Genomic DNA, 21976 nt, shown 5'->3' on the forward strand with positions numbered 1-21976 from the left:
AAATAAGAGGAATAATATTATCATCCCTTCCAGCTTTTAAAAATTCAGTTCTAGCTGGCTCCCTGCAGCTTTTCTGTGAACCGACTGATGAGAGTTTCAGATGGCCCCGAAAAGGGTGAGGACATTTTTCTAGCTCTGATCATCAGATCGGAAATGAAGCTGGAACATGAGGCCAGGGGTCTCTGTCTCAAGGGGCCTGAGAGAGAGAGGAAAGGCAGCGTTAGTGAGGAGTTGTCCGCTCTCAATTTCTGGGCACAGAGTCATTGGGACCATAGCCGAGGAGACTGGGGGTGATGAGCTGTCGTTTCCCCCCTCACACCTGTAGGCTCCAGCGAGTCTCTCTGTCACCTCTACTCCAAGGAGTAGGCATGTCTGTGCAGTAGTTAATATGTCTGAGCCCCTACTGGGGACACTACACTGAGCTAAGAGCTATTGCCGTCAGGGACAAGGGTGTTGGCAAAAGAGGGTATAAATTTCTCCATCTCAGTGGGATATTTTAAGCTCTGGAAAAGCCGTCAGGTCTTGGAATGTTTCAGACACAGTGGGTCTGGGTGCCAAACGTGGCAGCTCGAGAGAGTGCCGCTTCCAAAGTGCACCTGCTCTGCCCTAGGACAGGTGGCTGCCTGCCCAGGGAGTGGCCAGATGAACCAATCTTGGCTACTCATGCGGGGTTGAGCTGGCCATTTTTGAGGCTCCCATGGCTGGAGTGTTGGCCCCCCTGTCCTGCTGAGCCTGGACAAACTGTGGAGACTGCAAAATTAAGCACAGATTGCTTACTGACAACCCCACAGCCACAAGGAGCTTATATTAGCTCTCTATGATAGACACCCCTAATGAGAATTGTGGTTTATTATGTGCTAAGCATCAGGGTGGATACAGGATAATTAACCAGGCACAGTTTCTGCCCCATGAGGGGCTCACAGTTTAAGAGGGGAGGGAGAACAGGTATTTGATTCCCATTGTATAACTAAGCTGTCGTGTGGATGGGCCAAACTGGGCCAGTTCACCCGTGGCCATCCCTGCTGCTGGAGCAGGAGTGCCTACTTTGGGTAGATGAGGTTGGCCAGGTGTCTTCTGGAACCACCAGTCAAAAAATGGGGGGAAGAGGACACAGGTGAGGGTTACCTCTTAATTACAATACTATTATGAATTGTGATATTTAAGTGCTTACTATGGTGCAAGCACTGTACTAAGCACTAGAGTAAGTACAAAATAATCAGGTCGGATATAGTCCCTGCCCCACCCTGGGTTCACTGTCTAAATAAGGGGGAGAACAGTTATTGAATCCCCATTGTACAAATGAAGAAACCGAGGCCAAGAGAAAGTCACACAGCAGGCAAGTGGCAGAGCCAGGATTAGAACCCAGGTCCTCTGACTCCCAGGCCTGGGTATTTCCCACTAGATCACACTGGTTCTCTCCCCTTTCTCTTCTCTCCCTCTCCCTCCATCTTTCTCTGTTTTATTATTTTCCTCTGTCCTGATTTCTCTCCTTTGCCCTTTTCGCCACAACTTTTCCTCCCCCATGGGAGTTTACAGTCTAATGGAGCCCATCTTCCAGAACACAACAGGCTCCTCAGTCAACTAGGCATGAGCAAGGAGCCCCGAAACAGTGATTTTTCCCTTAAACTGAGTTGTCCCCACCCTGCCAGGGCAGAGGGCAACATGGTGAGGAAGGAGCTGGGAGGAGTTCCTCCAGCCTGCTTCACTCCCCCTGGCCCCCATCAATCAGTTGACGAAGGCTCAAATTATAGTAGCAGCAGCCTGTTCTTGCCCTCAAGCCGTCTCTGGGATTGGGCACCGGGCACTGCCACCTGCTGCCTCCTTCAATTGTGGCCATGCAGGAAAATTGTCACGACACGGCCATTGGGCTGGCCATCTGCAGGGTCGCCCTCTGTAAAAGAGGCAACAGTGCAAGGAAGAAAATCCCCCAGCGGGCAGTGTACCCACTGCCCGGGCACAGTTTCCCAATTCCACATGGGTACCCATGTGGCAGTCACCCCAATCCTTTCCGGGGTCAGGAGGTGCCACCCTCTCCCATCTCCGGCCAGGCCGATGCACTGGAACGCTGCCAGTTGGAGCCAGGGTAAGCATCGCCACCAGAGCACTTGTGGGATTTGCAAAGTGCTCATGGTCTGCTCAGTGGTACCATATGGATTCCATAAATTAAACCTTTCCAGGAAACGAATGGTAAATTTATATGTCTGTTCACATGTGTGGCTCATTGACTCTAAGAGCTTTCCAGCAGAATTCATGTCCCATTCATCTCACTTAGGCACTCTGGTTTTATAGGACTAATCCCTAGAAAAATTGGATCAACATGAAATTTCTTTCTGGGCAGCCACCCCCAGCCCTGGAGCTGGTCAATTGGAGATGGGAGAGGTGTCCTTTACCCTGACCCTGCTCCTTCATGAGGCTCCAGCTGTCTCTCTCAACTTATGAGCTCAGCTGTTGGCCACTTCTGGCCTGCAGTGCTCTCCCTGGGGCCCCGAGCACGAGAGCGCTCATGCACTGTGCTCCTCAGCTGCCCTCTCTGCTCAGCTTGTCCTCCCCACATCCCCTAGGTGCCTCGCTTGGGCCTTCCCCCCGACCCCCCCACAAGTGGTTTGCTCTTAGAAGGTGAGGGCGTATCCAAATGAGGAATGAAGCTCAGGACACTCCTGCCACATCAAGCCTCACTGAAGCCCTGGGGAGGACAGCCGGGACCCTCATTGGCCCTGAGCATGGATTCAGAGCACGTCTCTGGGGACTGAGGCTAGCAGTCGGGCTGGGGCCTAATGGCTGAGAAGCCTTTCTGCTCTTATTTCCAAATCTGCCAGGGCAGGAGTGCTGCTAGAGAAACCTTGTGCAGTAGCCATGGAGCTGGGATCAACACAGGATGAGAATCTGGTGGGCAGTTGCCCTAGCTTATTAGAGAAGGTAGTCCAGGGGTGAAGGTTGGAGAGTGTGTATACACACACACACACACACACACACACACACACACACACACACACACACACACACACACACACACACACACACACACACACACACACACCACCACCACCACCACCACCACCACCATTACAGGATAGTTGACTGGTTGATAAAAGGGAACTCTGGCTTTTTCCAAGTATCCTTTCTATAGGACCTAGATTGGCAGGAAAAGTGTGGATCATCAAGCGTAAAACTAGGAAAAGGAGTGTGTCCTAGTGGAATGAGCAGGGCCCAGAAGACAGAGGATCTGACTTCTAATCCCAGCTCCGCCACTTGTCTGCTGTGTAAATTTGGGCAAGTCACTTAACTTCCCTATGCCTCAGTTACCTCATCTGTCAAATGGAAATTAAGGCTGTAAGCTTCAGGTGGGTAGTGGACTTTGCCCAACCTGGTTATTTTGCTTCTACCCTAGTGCTTAGTACAGTGCCTGGCACATAGTATTTAAATACCATTAAAAAAAAAAAAACTGATCGGGCAAGGAACCCAGACTTGGTGACCCAGTGCTAGCTACTGGAAAACAAGAAGCGAAATTCTAAACAGGAAGTGAAACTAGCCAGGTGACTCCCCTCTCTCTGCTGACTGGAATCCAAGAAATTCAACCACTGATATGAATATACCACAGTGGTATAATATGCCTGTCCTCCTTCTCTCATTCTTAGATTGTGAGCCCCTTGAGAGCCAAAGACCTTGTCTAATTTTTACCCAGATGCCTTTCTTCCCCACATTTAGTACAGTGCACTTCACACAGTAAGCACTACCATCTCTATATGTTGGCAATTTGTACTTCCCAAGTGCTTAGTACAGTGCTCTGCACACAGTAAGCGCTCAATAAATACTATTGAATGAATGAATAATAAATACCATTACTACTTGAAATGGACTGAAGTTATGGTTGATTTTTAAGTCTTTCCATTTTTGTCACTTCCAGGCATGATCTAATAATAATATTTGTTAAATACTATGTACCAAATACTGTACTGAAAGGTAATGCAAGGCAGCCTCTAAGAGCCTAATACAGTCAAAGGTATTTACTGAGCACTTATTTTCACATTAAGCCGTGTGGCCTACTGGAAAGAACAATGGCCTGGGAGTCAGAGGACCTGGGCTCTAATCCCAACTCTGCTGTGTGCCATTTGTCTGCTCTGTGTTCTTGGGCAAGTCACTTTACATCTCTGTTCCTCAGTTACCACATCTGTAAAATGGGGATTAAAACTGTGAGCCCTGTGTGGGACAGGGACTGCCCCCAAACCAATTTTCTAATGTCTACCTCAGCATTTAGTACAGTGCCTGGCATATAGAAGCATCATGGCCTAATGGGTAGAGCACAGGCCTGGGCATCAGAAGGACCTAGATTCTAATTCCAGCTCCACCACTTGTCTGCTGTGTGACCTTGGGAAAGTTACTTAATCTCTCTGTGTCCATTTCTTCGTCTGTAAAATGAGGATTAAGACTGTGAGCCCCATGTGAGACAGGGATTGTGTCCAACCTGGTTATCTTGTATCTACCCCAGTGCTTAGTACAGTGCCTGGCACATTGTAAGTGCTTAATAAATACCATTAAAGAAAATACTGCCTAACTCTAACCACCTAAACAGAAGATCTGGCTTGCTCACTTGCTATCTCAGATTGGGTCAGGTTCCTGAGCTCCACGGGCAAGCATGCTCTCGCTCTCGCTCTCTCTCTCGCTCTCTCACTCACTCTCTCTCTCTCTCTCTCTCTCTCTCCCCCCCCCCACACCCGCACCCCCCCACACCAAACCTGCTGAATAACTGGCAGCAGGAAGTGAAGCTGGCATCAGTTCACCAGAAAAAGGCTGGTGATGGTGGGAGTCAGAATTTTCTCCCAATCTTCCTTTGTCCTGGCTTGCGAGTGATTAGAGGATACCCACGACAATGACTCTCCCCACCTTTCAAAGTCTTACTGAAGGCACATCTCCTCCAAGAGGCTTTCCCTGACTGAGCCCTCTCTTCCTTTTCTTCTACTCCTGTCTGTGCCGCCCTGACTTGCTCCCTTTTTTCATCCCCTCTCCCAAACCTACAACACTTATGTACATATCTGTAATTTATTTGTATTAATATGTCACCCCCTTAGACTATAAACTCATTGTAGACAGGGAATGTGTCTGCTATAGTGTAGTCTCCGTCTCCCAAGGGTTTAGTACAGTGCTCTGCATACAGTTAGAGCTTAATAAATATGATTGACTGACCCACAGTTGACTCACTTTGCGAGAGACAGAGCTGGTTGACTAAGCAACAAAATAGACCTCTTAGGCCCAGTTCCACAGATAGCATTGGCTAAACAGGAGGAACGGAAATGAGCGCCTTGCAGATCATCCCTCCTCTCCCCCCCCCCCGCCCCCACCACCACCACTACTGGAGACCCTCCCCATGAGAGAACTTGCTTGGCAAGAGAATTGTATGCCTTTGTGCAAACTCGGAGGTCTAAGGGATTGAGAGCCAAACCATTCAGGCAGTCAGAGCCAATTGCAGCTTCTGGCAGTGGATGTGATAACCCTGTGTATCTGTTGGGATGGAACTGCTGAGGCTTGCTGTTGTTGATCTTCTCCTTCCCTTCCAGGCCTCTGCCTCTTCCCACGAGGCATCCCCTGCCATAAAGCCCTCAGCCGACCAGCCCAGCCCACGCTCCACAGCCTCCGGAGACAGCCTGGGCAGGGGGAACGGGGTGCTGCAGGAGACCGGCTCAGACCGAGGCCAGCAGTCCCGTTTGGAAGCAGAAGGCGCGGACTCAGGAGCCATAAGTAGGTGTCACTTTAATTGCAACTTTTAGATTGGGCTGGGGACAGGGGGGCGGGGAGCAGGATGGGCGGCTGGCCAGGGAGTGCTGGGGGGAAGGGTGCCTTTCCACAGGATGGACATTTGGGGCTCCCAGATGCTCAGAATCGTGGCAGCTAAGGGCTGGCTGACATTCGGGGTGTAGGGACCTTGGGGGACCCAGAGGCCCGATTTGGACTTCTCTGACTGCTCTTGCCCCTCTTGGTCCATGGAGTCCCAGCCCCAGGGGAGAACCAGAGCATCTCAAGAGAGAGAACACTTCAATTGAGAGAACTGCTCTGCTGGGAGCTGGGCTCCAATAGGTCTTTCTCTCTTCTAGTCAGAAAAATGGCTCTTGATTTGGTTCGTTTCTTGTGCTGTTAAGAAACCTCAAAAGACCTTCTGAGTTGTCTAATAACTCTCAAGACCTATGCATGCTTGCACAAGGCAATGTCACATTTTCCTGCAAGCTCCGCCAGGAAAAATCCTCTAGACACCATGGAACCTGGGACATCTGTGTCCTCTGGCCTAGCCTTTGGAATGGACAGTTTAGGGCTGCTGAAGGGTCTCTCCTCAGCCAGTAGTCAGAATTGAAGCCTCTCCCCCTCTCCTCCTCCACAACACATCTGAAGTACATGCAGGCTCGGGCCTCAGACTTTGGACCCTTGGCGTGTTAATGTGTCACATGACTTGGAGCAAAACCTCGACCAGTGACCTCCGTAAGAGATCGGATGCCTTCCTGATTCAGATCCAAATGTCAGACAGCCTGTGGGACTGAGATCTCCCTTCCTCTTGCCTGGTTCTTCTCTCCTCCTCCTGGGCACCTTGGGGCATGCCCAACCTCAGAGATGTGCCAGGCATGGGACTTAGTAGCCTGCTGGGAGCTGGGGCAGAGCTGCCGTCTGAGGGCCAGCCATCCCCCGGGCTCCAGACCAACCAGTTGTCCAAGGATTCTGGACAATTGGGCTTTCCCAGAAGGGTGGTGATGGTGGCAGTTCAGGTTAGGGAGAAGTCTGATTTGCCAGTTTCATTCTGGCTCTCCTAGTTGGTAGGATGGGAAGGGGGCCAGGAAGATTTTGAGGCCTCCCATATCACATAAGCACTGTGGCTCCCCACTGCCCACCACCCAAGGAGAACTGTAAGGGGACTATATAGCCAAAGCCATCAGGACCTAGGACTGCATGGTGCTCTCTCTTGCACCCCCACCCTCATCCCCTACCTGCCACAGCATCCTGAGGCAGTTGGCAGCCCTGGGGAATGGAAGAGGAGGAGGAGGAGGTGGGCAGAAGGCTCTAAGGGTACCCTATGAGGTCTGGGAATTTCCTGCAAGGAGTCGCTGGGCCTGAAAAATGGCCACTTCCCTGGAGAGCCTGCCAGCATCCTACCAGGAGTAAGCCAAACCTCTCTCTCTGAGACCCCAGAATCCCTCCCAGAGGCACCCTCACGAACCTTCCCAGGCAGCCCCTACCCCTCTTTAGCTCTATGCATTGGATGAGACCAAACATCCCAGGCAGAAAGCCCCCTCCCACCCCTCCTCTATCCCATCTTCCCCGAGGTGCCTGAAACGAAGCTGAGAATTCTGGCAATTAGCCTGGAACAGGCTGTGAATGGCTGAGAGCCCAAGAGAGCCCCGCTGGAGCCGCGGCCTTGCTGACGGTGGTCCCCACAGAGGGGCAGGGGGGTTCCGGGAGGGAGGGAGGGAGGGGTTACCGGGGGCCTGCGACTCGCATCCTCCGGCTGCTCGCAGTAGAGCTGCAGAAGCTGCGCACGGCGAGATCTCAGTGCTGTGGCCTGGACGTGCCAGGAGAGCCGTCCCCACACTTAGGCCGGGGCCCCAGGGTTGCCGCCTGCTCAGGAAACGTGACATTGACTAATGGCTCATTATACACCTGCCACATCTCATCTGCGCCCATGCGTGGCTTTCCCGTTCCTAGCCCAGGGCTGCTGGCTCCACCGCTCCCTGTCACCGACAGCTCTACCTCCCTCTCTTCCTGCCTTTCCTCCTCCCTCCTTCCTATGCAACCCCCACACACATGCACACAATCCTCCCTCCCTCATAACATGCCCACACACACACAGCCCTCCCTCATGCACTCCTAAACACATACACAGCCCTCCCTCATACATGCCCCCCCACAGAGCCCTCCCTCCAACATGCCTGCACACAGACACTGGCACACACGTACAAACATTGTCCTCCCTATACTGCCACCTCCCTCCTTTCTAGGTGTGCGTGCATACACACTCACGAACAGCCTCTCAACCCAAAAGCTTGGTTGTGAGACCTGTAATCATCCAGCATGCTGGCAAGGGAGTCCTGAGGGTGTCACACCCCTAGCTCTGGATGCCCTCTGTGGGTTTGTTAGGTGTGAGGTAGCTGGGGTGAGGGCTGCTGAAGGGGCTCATGGCAGGTCTGCCCATGGTCCATCTCTCTTGGTGGTCCCTGAGTGAGGCAGATCTCTGTGGCCCAGCTTCATGGCAGATGTTCCTGGCCAGCGGGCCCTGGAAAAAAGTTGGAAAAAGCTGGAGAAAAGTTCCAGTGTCCATTTGGCAGGAAGTTGAAGCTGTTCCCGCAGAGGTGGCCAGCTTACCTTGTGTGGGACGGGGATCTTCCAGGAGGTGAAAATAGTATTGGGCAGGTCCCTAAATTTCCTCCCAGATACACACAGCCCATGCTCAAACCCGGTACCTGAGCACTGGATGGGATCTGAAGGGGCAGGTGTCTCAGGCTCAGACACTTCAGTCATCCCCAGGGGTCCACTCCATCCGGGGAAGGGACCAGGAGTTCTGGTTAGGGCTCAGTGGCCCTGCTGCCATCTCCCAGGACTATAGTGAGCATCGTGAGGACACAGGAGGGGTGAGAGTCCATCCCCAACCTTGGCCATTTTCCCTCCCACCCCCACCTCTGGTCTCGGAGCAGCTGGAGTCGAGACCCTGCAACTGACCTAAGCAAATGGTTCGTGTTCACTCCGCCTGCTGCCCTGGCCTCGGGCTGCTTGCTGGCCCTCCTGCAACAGAACAAGGGCTGCTGGAGGTGGCTCCTCGCCCTCTCTTCCCCCCCAGCCCCGACCTCTTCTTCCCCCCACCTGCTTCCCCCCTCCACCTCTCTCCACCACCTCTCTCTTCCTCTCTCCCTACAACTCTTCTGTTTCTTTCTGAGAGACCCTGTCTCTGACCAGGTTTTTGATGTTTTCTGGATTTCAGGGACTATGTTGTTGAAGTGTACGCTCTGCTTTGCACGCGGAAAGTGTTCAATAAATATGACTGAAAGAATGAATTTCCCCAATTTTCTGAGCCTGCCTGCACCTGATGGATGCTCTCAATCCTTAGGGGCAGGTTTAATCAATCAGTCGTATTTACTGAGCACTCACTGTGTCCAGAACACTGTCCTAAGTGCTTGGGAAAGTACACTATAACAGTGTAACAGAGTTGGTAGACAAGTACCCTGCCCATAATGAGCTTCCAGTCTAGGTTCTCTGCCTTGTCTGGTCTATGTGTTTTGGGCAGTCCTGTGGCTCGTGGGCTCCGGGCCTTTTGTGTACATGGCTTGGCTGGGATTTGCCTTGTCTGAGCCCTACCTGCCTTCTCTGTCTCTGGATGCAGAAATCTCTCTCTAGTCTCTCTTCCTTCCTCCTCCTGCTATGTCAGGGTCTTTCATCGGATCAGCGGAACCACTGTGGTTAGGCCATGGCAGCCTTGTTCTTTCCTTCTCCACAGCTTAACCCTCTCAGCAGCAGCAACAGAATGCTCAGCTCCCTCCTAAAGCCTTGATTTGCATCTGGAAAGCCGAGGGGCCAACTAGAATGGCTGCTCCAGGGGCAGCACTTTAGGAGGGACTGCAGGAGCAGAGGTAATTCTGGGTGGGATGGGAGGGGTGAGGCCAGACCCTGCTTCCTATCTCTTGGGAGCCAAAGAGAGGCTGAGATGTGACCCTTAATTACAAAGTGCTCCAGAGGGAGTCCCTGGAGAACATGGATTCCCAGTTGGTGGTGAGCAGGGAGAGGCCTAGGCCCATGACCTTTGGTCCTTTTCACGAGGTAATGAGAGACAGGACGAGAAATCCAAAAAAGAAATCCACAGATCACCCAAACCCATCATTTTAGCTAATAGTTTCAAACGTTGGCTCCCTGCTGGATCTGATTCCTGAAAGATAAGGATTCAACTTCCCTCCCCCTGATGGAGCAGAGAAGTGCTTGGCAGTCAGGAAGTTCAGGCAGTGGCAAAGGGGAACCCTTGCCCCCCACCAAAGTGGCGATCTACTCCTGGAGACCTCACTGGGGTTACTGTTTCCTATCAGGAATTGGGAATTAGGTAGGGGGTCCTTTGCAAGTGGGACTAGCGGCAGCAGAATCCTTCCTGACTCCCCACTATGGCATCTCCCCAGGAGCCGGGGTGGGGGCAGGGAGGGCATCTCCACACACATCCATGCCACATCCATTTACATTTGTGTGAATTTCCCTTATTTCATGAGGGAACCAAGTCCTCTTTTCTCAGAAGTGTGGGGGTTGGGTGTCAAGCCCACGAGTGTGGGCTTCATGCATATGGTTCGTGCCATCTTTGTGGAGCAGGGAGCAGTGTGGCTTAGTGGAAAGGGCACAGGCCTAGAAGTCAGAGGACCTGGGTTCTAATTCTGGCTCTGCCACCTGACTGTCGGGTGACCTTGGGCAAGTCACTTCACTTCTCTGTGCCTCAGTTTCCTCATCCATAAAATGGGAATTCAATACCTGTTCTCCCTCCTACTTAGAAGTCTCTAGATGGTAATTAAGGGCAGGGAACATGTGAATCAACTCTGTTGCATTGTACTCTCCCAAGTGATTAGTATAGTGCCCTGCACACGGTAATCGATGCTTAGCCCATGAGCACCATGTAGGACAGGGACTGTGTCCCACCTGATTATCTTGTATCTACCCCAGCCCTCATTAAAGTGCTCGACACTCACTAAGAACTTAACAAATATGACTATTATCTTTATTTATCTCTGGGTACGTACCCAGATGGATCCTCTACCCTGGCTCTGCTTCAATCCACATTGTGTTAGGCGGTTTAAAATGGGCTCAGGTACAGGGTGGCATCACCAATCACCAACTGGCAAGCTCTCACTGACCCACCCTGAGTTGGAGCCTCTGTCCAGCCGTGAGCACCGGCATAGAAGCAGAGAACTGGACCAGAGGTGTCTAGGGGGTTTCTCTTTCTGTCAAATCTGTGTTCTCCCAGAGTCTTCGGAGGCCAGCTTAAATTATTACATCTCCTGCGCCTGTGGACCTGTGCTCATTTGCATATCATGGCTGATTTAGATGCTAGTGGGGCTATAAAGGAATTTGCGTGGACAATTTTTTTATCTTGTTTTAAATGAACAAGCCTCAGCTCAAACTAAATTTGTTACAGCACAAAGATAAAAGCTGATATTTTTTATATACCTGGTAAAAACTGCTAGTAAGAGCATTTGTTCCACTTACTCTATTCTTTCCCAATCTAACTGTAATAAAAATTTCTAGTAGAGGAGAAAAGCCCACCCAAATAATCATCAGTCCCGCTGTGGCCGCTGGAGAGGATCCGGGAGGGAGCCGCCGCAGAGCTGATGGGACAAGGTGGCCTGAGGGCAGGAGCACCCTCCGTGACATTCTCCATGACACCATGACGTCCTACCTCAGGCCTAGAATGCCCTCCCTGTTCATATCCAGCAGACAATTATTCTCCCCACCTACAAAGCCTTATTGAAGGCATATCTCCTTCAAGGGGCCTTCCCTGACGAAGCCCCCCTTTCCTCTTCTCCCACTCACTCCTGCATCTACCTGACTTGCTCCCTTTATTCATCCCTACTCCCAGCCCTGCAGCACTTATGTCTTGTCTTGTGGTATCGAGTCATTCCGGCCCATAGCTTCACCATGGACACATCTCTCCCAGAACACCCCACCTCTATCTGCAGTGGTTCTGGTAGTTGGATCCATAGAGTTTTCTCGGTCAAAATACAGAAGTGGTTTACCATTGACTCCTTCCACACAGTAAACTTGAGTCTCCACCCTCGACTCTCTCCCATGCCGCCGCTGCCCGGCACAGGTGAGTTTTGACTTGTAGCAGATTGCCTTCCACTTGCTAGCCACTGCCCAAGCTAGGTATGGAATGGGTAGGCCTCTGCTTGACTCTCTCTCCCATAGCTGAGACTGGTAGAGTACCGGAAACTCTCCAGGTTGCGGTCCTGAGAGGGACTTATGTACGTACCTGTAATTTTATTTATTTATATTAATGTCTGTCTCCCCTTCTAAACTGTAAGCTCTTTGTGGGCAAGGAATGCGTCTGTTATATTGTTATATTGTACTCTCCCAAGTGCTTAGTACAGTACTCTGCTCACACTCAACAAGTTCTCAATAAATATGATTGACTGCCTGACTGGCAAGCTGGTAAAAGAGGCGGAGAACATTATAGGGCTGCCACGGTTGGAGATTGTGAGGCAGGTGGACTGGTCCCCTTGCCATTGTATGCAATGCGCCCTGGTCCAATCAAGAACTCCCTCTTCCTCCTGGTTCCCCTTAGGGAAGGCCTCTGTTGCCTACCCGAGCCCCGCTCCCATTGCCAGCGGCGTCCTAAGGGCCTGGTGGAATTTGGAAGGTCACCGAGGGGATGGGAGGGAAAAGCAGCCAACCAAACCCAAGACACGAGTGACCTTATGCAGAACAGATTCCCAACTGCCAAAACCCCAGAGAGAGAGTCAGCTTCCTGCCCAAAGGTGGAAGCGAGTCAACCCTGCAGAGAGCACCCCAACACACTCGATCTGCTCAGGGCCGTAGAGGGAGCGGTGGGATCGGGCCTTCTTATTTCAGGCTGACAGGTATGGGCTGGAGGGATCCTCAGTTGGGGTGATAGATCCTTGGGAATTTGAAATTGCTGGAGCCATTGAGGAGATCCCACAGGGAAGTATAGATTCCCTGTGGGCTGGGATCAGGTCTAATCTGGTCTAGAATTTTGTATTCTCCCAAGCGCTTACTACAGTGCTCTGCCCAGTGTAATCACTCAGTAAATACCATTAACCGATAGGTGTCAAAATCCTGATGTCTGCTGTCAGGTAGCCCAGACTCATATCCTTAATTTATTTTAATGTCTGTCTCTGCTTCTAGACTGTAAGTGCCTTGGGGGCAGGGAACATGTCTACCAGCTCGGTCATATTCTACTCTCCCAACCATTTAGTACAGCGCTCTGTTGGTTCAGTGGTCAGTTTAGATGGAGCTTTGGGGCCATTCGGTCAGTCAGTAAAGTACTCACAACTGCACACAACACTTTGGTACATACCTTTGTACCCTGTTACTTGAGCACTACTCATTTACAGAGCTCTCATCTCTGTATTCACATCTGTCTCCCCTGTTTAAATTGTAAGTTCCTTGAGGACAGAGATCGTGTTGGCCATTTCTATTCGGCCTTCCCAAGCTCATAATACAGAGCTCCATGCACAATGGAGGGTCAAGAAATACCATTGATTGATTTATTGCCCAAAGTGGTTTAGTCCTGGACCCAGGTAGCAGGAAGGTCCAAGGCTCTTGGGGAAGGCTAATCGTGTGCATGTCTGTGTCTGTAGAGACAGGGAGTGGTGACAACACTATAAGCGTATTGTGGATAGGGAACATGTCTACCAGCTCTGTTGTATTATACTCTCCCAAGTTTTTAGTATCGTGCTCTGCATACAGTAAGCCCTCAATAAATACCATTGACAGTGATCTCACGAACACAAAATACACACACACACACACACACACACACACACACACACACACACGCACGCGCGCGTGTCATCCACTGCTCTCCTTTGCTTTCCAGATCTTACAGTCCTCTGGGTGGGAGAAGACACCGGGGCCATGTTTTCCAAGGGACAAGTGTGTTTATTTAGGAGGATTTTTTCTGTGGAAGAATCTGTTTTCGGCCTGTCTCTGCCCTGGGAAATCCAAACACCCCAACCCCCACCTCCCCCCAGGCGCTGGCGGGGATTGTGCTGGACAAATAAAATGATTATTTTTGGAGCCACTAACTGCTCTTCTGTCCACCAGGCCCGCCTGGATACCACCCTGATTGACAGAGAGTATTTCAGGCTTCCCACTGCTCCAATCTGGAGTAGCCACCCCGACCCGCACAGCACAAACGGATAGAGAACTCAGTCCCAAACCGGTCTCTTGCATCCCCCTGCCTGAGGTGGTGATGGACGGACACAGGATAATTGCACCCCATCCCCTCCTCCTGGAGCGGGAGGCAGTGCTGGTGTGGGGGGGGGGTCACCCAATGTGGAAGGAGCTGCCACTTGGACTGTCAGGAGGAGGCACAAGGACCCAATCTCATGACACCAGTTCCCCGTTTGCGCCAACTCGAGTTTTCGAGCTGCGCTGTGCTGAGTTGCCACAAAAACAACCCGTAGCAAATTCCCCTAACGTTCACTAATGAGTCAGAAACAATTAGTGCCTTGAAGACACAGGCAGACTCTGTGACACTTCTCCAAGTTGATGTTCAGTTTGCACAAGCAGAGCACTCCCCCCCTCTGACCCCCCCCCCCCCCCCCCAACAAGGGGCTCACTAGCCCCATCCCGGCCCTGGCTGGCCAGAGAGCCTGGGTCCAGCCTGAGGATGGGGAGAGCTGAGAGAAGAGGAGGGAGCAGAAATGCCACATCCGTGCCTGCTTTTCCTTCCCCTTCCCCGCCGGTGCCTCCTTCCACCCTCACTCTACCGCCTGCCTCTGCCATGCCCACTCACAGCTGCTCAGCTCCTCTCTCACCCGGAAGTGCGCAAATGAGTGTCCCTCTCTTGGATTGCCCAGGAGGAGGGAGGCACAGACTCAGGGGACTGCCTTAGGGAACTGGGTCTTAACAGAGGCCTAGTTTTTGCCCTCCTCATTTCCTCTTCTCTCACTCCCTTCTTTGTCACCCTTGCACTTTGATTTGTCCTTTGATTTCCCCCCTCCCTCAACCCCACAGTCCTTATGTACATATCCATAATTCATTTATATTAATGTCTGTCTGTCTCTCTAGACTGTAAGCTGCTGTGGGCAGGGGACATGCTTAAAAAACCTTGTTATCTTGTACTCTCCAGTATGCTTATTACAGTGCTCTGCAAACAGTAAGCACTCCATAGATGTGATTGGTTCATTAATTGATACTCCTCTGCCCCTAGCCAATAATAATAATAATAATCTTCATAATAGCTGTGGTATTTAAGTGCTGACTAGGGGCCAAACACTCTCCTAAGCGCTGGAGTACCTACAAGATTACCAGATAACCAGATGCAGGATAACACAAGCCCTGTCCCATACAGGGCTCACAGTCTAATTTGGAGGGATAGTAGGTATTGAATCCCCATTTTACAGGTGAGTAAGCTGAAGCACATGGCAATTAAGTGACTTTTTAAATGGTATTTGTTGAGCGCTTAGTAGTGGTAGTAGTAGTATTTGTGAAGTGCTATGTGCCAAGCCCTGTTTTAAGCACTGATGTAGATACAAGTTCATCAGGCCCCTGTCCCACAGAAGACTCAAAGTCTAAGTAGGAGGGAGAACAAGTATTGAATTCCCATTTTACAATTGAGGAAACTGAGGCCCAGAGCAGGTTAATCATCATCATCATCAATTGTATTTATTGAGCGCTTACTGTGTGCAGAGCACTGTACTAAGCACTTGGGAAGTACAAGTTGGCAACATATAGAGACAGTCCCTACCTAACAGTGGGCTCACAGTCTGAAAGGGGGAGACAGAGAACAAAACCAAACATACCAACAAAATAAAGTAAATAGAATAGATATGTACAAGTAAAATGAATAAATAAATAGAGTAACAAATATGTACAAACATATATACATACATACAGGTGCTGTGGGGAAGGGAAGGAGGTAAGATGGGGGGATGGAGAGGGGGACGAGGGGGAGAGGAAGGAAGGGGCTCAGTGTGGGAAGGCCTCCTGGAGGAGGTGAGCTCTCAGTAGGGCCTTGAAGGGAGGAAGAGAGCTAGCTTGGCGGATGGGTGGAGGGAGGGCATTCCACGCCAGGGGGATGACGTGGGCCGGGGGTCGATGGCGGGACAGGCGAGAACGAGGTACGGTGAGGAGGTTAAGTGATTTGCCCAAGATCACACAACAGGCAAGTGACAGAATTAGAATCCAGGTCATCCGATTCCCAAGCTCGTGGTCTTTCCACGAGGTCACGCTGCTTCCCATGGAGGTTGATTTCAGGCGCCTTCTGGGACTCCCCCGAGGTCTGCAGATGGTGCAGAGGTCTGCAGCCGGTGGGCTGCAGAGCCGAGCCTTCGCGGGCTGGAGTCCCCGCCGAGCTCCAGAGAACCCACCGGGTGCAGTCTGCTAGTTTTCCAGCAGGTGGCGCGCCAGGGCCCCAAGACGGGGGCAGGCAGGCCTGCAGTGCTCCCTTCTGGCCTCCCGCGTGCTCCCCTCTGCCCTCCCGTGCTCCCTTTTGGCCTCCCGTGCCCCCTTTTGGCCTCCCATGCCCCCTTTTGGCTTCCCATGCCCCCGTGCCCCTGTCCGGCCTCCTGTGCTCCCTGGCACACCGCCATCAGCGCCCTGTTCTGGAGGACCTCCAACCTTTAGCCCAGGGGGCAGGAGTTGGGGGTGCTCTGCCGGGTCTCCCCCTGCTCCTAGGCCCAGTCCTCCCTTTGCCCAGGGTCAGGCAGCTCTGGGGAGTGGAACTCAGGAGGGTGGAGAGCGTAAATCGCGGCCAAGTCCACTCTGGCGGCAAGATTCCTGTCACCGTACATCTTTTAGACTGTGAGCCCACTGTTGGGTAGGGACTGTCTCTATATGTTGCCAACTTGTACTTCCCAAGCTCTCAGTACAGTGCTCTGCACACAGTAAGCGCTCAATAAATACGACATTGATTGGCTGATGAACAGGGGCATCGAGATTGCTCCTCTGACCCCTCAGGCACCCGGCCCCGGGCGCAGCCTACGGGGAGGGCTGGACTCGGTTCTAGACTCGGTTCTAGGCACTCCTGATTCAGTCCTGCATTTCTCCCTCCTTGCCGGGCCCATTCCCAGGTAAGTGGTGATAGAGAGCCGTGAGCCACTCTGCCTGAGGTCACCAGGCTGACAGAATAAGGGAGTGCCCAAGGTCTTAGTACAGTGCTGTGCACTGGGTAAGCGCTCAGTATATACGATTGCTTGATTGATTGCTTCAGGGCACCAAGGGTCTTCTCATCACTCTGACTGCCTTCCTTAGAACACTTCCCCCACCGCGCCCCCTCACCAACCCCTGTCCAGTTCTCATCTAACTCTCCCCAGCTACTTTCATGAGCTCTCCAGAATGATCTGGGTTGGACTGGGTTGTGGGGGGGAGGTTCCCAATGTGGGTTTGTCATAGTAGCAGTCAAAAGCCAGGGACAGGGACCACCCAACAGCATGGGTACTGCTTTCCATTCTCCCCCTTGCACTTCTCTCTCCCTTTCTGCCTTTGCCCTGTAGGGTGAGGGAATGGGTGGGGAAGGGGCTGTAAATAAAACCTTCTGGATTCTCTTCCCCTCATTTACTGTCCAAGAGAAAACAAACTTTTCAAAGTGTGCAGTAAAGAAGTAAATGCCCCACTGAGTCACATTCTGAGAAGTGCAGCTACTGGAACTCCAGCCAGACTTGCAGGGAAAGCAGGAAGTGGCCAGAGGAAGAATCCAGCCCTTCTGCACTCCAGAGGCCCCGGCCTGGGAGGCAGGCAGAGGGTGTGTGGATATGTGTGTGTGTGTGTGTGTGTGTGTGTGTGAGTATTGGGGTGGGAGGCTGGGGAGTGTTTGGAAGCAGGGAGGGAGGAGGGGGGGAGGGACAGAACTGCAAGAGGAGGGCCTATGATGTGTGGTTTTGCTGTGGAGTTCTCTCTCGCGCGCGCTTGTTCTCTGTCGCTGTCTTTTAAACTGACTTCACTCAGGGAGTTCTTTCTGAAACTGAATTTAAAGCTGAACAACTAAGTGCAAGACAGCGAAAACTTTTCTCTCTACCTTTGCTGCTGCGGCCCAGCCCGGCCCGGCCAACTCTGGCCCTGCCACCAAAGCCCCCCCCTAACTGGAGTCAGCCGCTGGATGGTTGGAGCCGCAGGGGCGCAGAGTAGCGGCAGTTACCGGGGCTTTGGAGCCTCCAGCCCAATGGACGAGAAGAGCCCCAGGTGGAAAGTCCGGCCGCCCGGTGAGTGACCTCAGGCCGGGCCACCCGCCCCGCCTGCTTGGACTCATTCGTCCGCCTGGGAGCGAGGGGGAGGGGAGGAGCGGTGTCATGGGGGGCAGGGGGGAGTGGCTGGGAGGAAGGAGGGGGTGCCTGGTTCCGGAGCTTGGGACAGGATGATTCTTGCAGAAGCATCCGGCAGATTGTGGGGCCAGGGCCCTTAGGCCGGGCAAGGATGCCCAGGGGCCCTGGGGTGGATCTGGGGGTCAGCGTGACTCGTGCAGGGCAGTGAGGGGTCAGGCCGGACCTCTGACTGACTGAGGCAGGAAAATGAAAACGACAGACCTTGATGACCGCCGGATTCTCTGCCCGCCTCCACTCCCCTCCCCCTGTGCCCCCAAGCCCCTCCTCGAAATCCCCCATCCCTTCCCTGCCCACTCCTCTATCCTCCTTCTCCTGCTCCTCCTCCTCCTCCCTGCTTGTGGCCCCTTCCCCGGGTTCTGTGAGGGTGGTGAGCTCTGAGAGGTCACAGTCCATGACCTGTGACCAGGGTCAGTGTTGTGGGGAAGGAATGGGAGGGGCTGGCAGCATGAGGGAGAAGGCTGGGGGCAGGGAGGTCACATGGGATTCGGGGGGTTGGTGGGAATTTTAGCCTGAGATGGACAGGGCCTCATGGGTCAGTTGTGATGCTTACCAGCCTGCGGCCATCCCTAATGGGTGTGTTAGGTGGGGGGGCGGGGGGGCAGACTTGATCCACCCTCTGCAAGGAGGCCAAAGTGCCGTCAAGCTGAGGTGGGGAAATACCACCCCGTTGTTGCCACAGGGACAAGCCCTTGGAGACAGGAGTCAGAGCTGGGCTGTTGTGGCAGGTGGAAACTACAGGTCAAGCCCCCCCCCACCGGACACGTTGGTCTTTAGAGAACCTGAGTGTGGAGAATGGACATTTTTTTTTAATGGTATTTGTTAACCGCTTACTATGTGCCAGGCACTGTACTAAGCCCTGGGGTAGGTACAAGCTAATCAGGTTATACACAGTCCATGACCCACATGGGACTCACAGTCTTAATCCCCATTTTACAGATGAGGAAACTGAGGCACAGAGAAATGAAGTGAGTTGCCCAAGGTTACCCAGTAGACAAGTAGTGGATCCAGGGTTAGAACCCAGGTTCTTCTAACTCCCAGGCCTGTGCTCTGTCCACTAGGCCGTGCTGCTTCTTGAGGGAACAGAGGGTGTGAGTAGGCACACACCCACCTTACAGTTTGGGGGAGCCTCCGGTGTCTCGGTCCTCTTCGACCTCCTTTCTAGAGAGTGGCGGGTTGGGGGAGCATCTATCACCTTACTTTTCTGTGCCTCAGTGTCCTCATCCCTATCTCCCTGATAGATTGTGAGCCCCCCGTGATACAGGGACTGTGTCCAATCTGAGTGTCTTGTGCTTTCCCCAGTGCTGAGCTTTCCCCTTAGCTTGATCTCATCTATCTCTACACCGACCCTTCGCCCACGTCCTGGAACTGCCTCTCCCTTCATATCTGACAGACTAACACTCTCTCCACCTTCAAAGCCTTGTTAAAAGCACATCTCCTCCAAGAGGCCTTCCCCAACTAGCCCGCATATCCTCTTCTCCCACTCCCTTCTGTATCGTGTGTGCACTTGGATATGTATTCTTTATCCACCCCTCCCTCAGCCTCACAGCACTTATATCTGTAATTTATTTTTTTATAATAATGTCTGTCCTCCCCACTAGACCATAAGCTTCTTGTGGACAGGGAACTCTGCTATATTGTACTCTTCCAAGCACATAGTACAGTGCTCTGCACACAGTAAGTGCTCAATAGATACCATTGATTGGTACGAAAAGCTTAACAAAAAGCACCATTATCTTTATTATTATTATTTTGAGCAAAAACCATGGTGGCAGTGGCAGGTCAGTGATGGGGTTGGCAATAGCTGCTCTGACTTTGGCTCCATCCCCTTTCATTCCCCACTGCAGAGTCTCAGAATCACCCTCACATCCATAGCTATCGATCTATTGGTTGATTTATTGCCCTTTGATTTCCAGTTTGGACCCAACCAGCAGCCTTCTGCACTGGCCGTGGCCTCTGCTCCTCCTTCCAACCTTCCCCAGATAATCCACAGTCAATCAGTAGCATTTTTTGAGCACATACTGTGTTCATAGCACTGTACTAAGTACTTGAGAGCATGTAGAAGAGTTACTAACCGCCACTGGAATTTATTTTAATGTCTGTTTACCCCTCTAATCTGTGAGTTCCTTTTGGGCAGGGAGCGTGTCTACCAACTATATTGTATAGTACTCTCTCAACCTCTTAGTATAGTGGTCTGCACACAGTTAGAGCTCTATAAATACCATTGATTGATTGATTGATACTCTCAAAGAGCCTACAGTCAGTCTCTCAGGGATGATCTCTAGTCTGTAACTCCGCCTCTAGACTGCATGCGCCTTGTGGGAAGGGAATGTGTCTAACCGATTCTGTGGTATTATACTCTCCCAATTTGGTGTAGTACTCTGCACACAATAGACTGTAAACTCGTTGTGGGCAAGGAATGTGTCTACTGTTATACTGTCCCAAGCACTTAGTACAGTGCTCTGCACACAGTAACTGTTCAGAAAATACCACTGAATGAATGAACAACAAATGCTCAATAAATACTATTGATTTATTGGTTGAAAGACACTAAAATAAAGTACAGTAGGGGAAAGTTATAGAGGGTAGCGGATAAGAACTCACAAACGCCCTCAGTACTTGGTGCCTTGGTGGTGACAGACAGACTGAAGTGGCAGTGTGGGGGGAAAGAAGATGAAATGTTTAGAGATTAACCAGGAGGTGGTGGGATTTCTGAAGGCTTCAAAGATCAGAGGTGAAGGTGGAAGAAAGTCCAGGCAGTAGGGAGGGTGTGAGCAGAAGAGCGAGGCAGAGTGAGTAGGTTGGCCTGAGGAATGAAGAGTGTTAGCTTGGGTGCAGTGGGAGGATTGTAGAAGGAAGAGAGAGAGAGAGAGAGAGAGAGCTAGCTCTTATTGAGTATTCTAAAGGCACTGCCTGTATCCATGACAGCCTGTGGCATCATCCAATCTGGACCTGCCCTGGGATTCCCCCTCCTGCCACTCTGGCCAGACTCGAGCCCCAAAGCCGCCTTCTTCATGGTATTTGTTAAGCGCTTACTACGTGCCAGGCACTGTACTAAGAGCTGGGGAAGGTACAAGATCATCAGGTTGGTCATGGTCCTTGTCCCACCTTGGGCTCACAGTATTAATCTCCATTTTACAGATGAGGGAACTGAGGTACAGAGAAGCTAAGTGACTTGCCAGTGGTCACAAAGCAGATAAGTGGAAGAGTGGGGATTAGAACACAGGTTCTTCTAACTCCCGGGCCCATGCTCTCCCCACTAGGCCACACTGCTTCCCTAAGCCTACCCGAAGAGGCCCTGAGCATCAAGTGTCTCTTCTGGAGCCTGGGCATTGCTAAGGGCAAGACCCAGGCCCTCTGAGAGGGCACTGTCAGTGCAGAAGCTGAGGCTGGATGGCAGAGGAGTCAGGGTTGGGGAGGGAGCCTTGGGCATTGGAGGCAGAGCTTGGGGGCTAGCCCCCGTCAAGGTAAAGAAATGTAGCAGAAAGGTGACTGATGTTTACAATGTCACCTAGTGGCAAGAATATGGGCCTGGAAGCCACAGGACCCGAGTTCTAATTCCATCTCTGCCATTTGCCTTCTGTGTGACCTTGGGTAAGTCACTTCACTTCTATGGGCCTCAGTTTCCTCATCTGTAAAGCGGGGAGTAAATGTCTGTTCTCCCTCCTACTTAGACTATGAGCCCCATATGGGACAGGGACTGGGTTTAAACTGATTACCTTGTATCTACTCCAGATACCTAGTACACCGTTTGGCACATAGTAAGAGCTAAATGAAGACTAATATTCATATTATTATTATTGATTTTCCTCCAGTGGGGAGACAGTTGGGAGTTGATTGGAGTTTGGCCAAGTTCTACCCAAAGGAGCCAGGAGACCCAAGGCTGTTGGCTCCCTCTGGTTTGGGTGGGGCAGCGACTCTGCTTCTCTTTCTGGGACCCCAGGATTGTGGGCATTGTGGTAAGGGTCTGTCAGCTCTGA

General features: G+C 51.9%; 1 protein-coding gene and 1 non-coding gene across 2 annotated transcripts in view; one reads left to right on the plus strand and one right to left on the minus strand.

The window, feature by feature from the left end:
• GSE1 (Gse1 coiled-coil protein) overlaps window positions 1-21976 on the plus strand; it is a 574350-nt gene that overhangs the window by 226626 nt on the left and 325748 nt on the right. Inside the window, exon 2 of the mRNA XM_038754464.1 lies at window positions 5553-5733. Within this exon, the coding sequence (XP_038610392.1) occupies window positions 5553-5733 (181 nt within the window). The remainder of the gene's footprint in view (window positions 1-5552; window positions 5734-21976) is intronic.
• Window positions 11814-11952, minus strand: LOC119935378. Its single transcript, XR_005453262.1, has one exon. It is a non-coding gene; the product is annotated as a small nucleolar RNA SNORA7 (small nucleolar RNA).

Source organism: Tachyglossus aculeatus, chromosome 11 (assembly GCF_015852505.1).
Source record: "Tachyglossus aculeatus isolate mTacAcu1 chromosome 11, mTacAcu1.pri, whole genome shotgun sequence".
Classification (NCBI taxonomy): domain Eukaryota; kingdom Metazoa; phylum Chordata; class Mammalia; order Monotremata; family Tachyglossidae; genus Tachyglossus; species Tachyglossus aculeatus.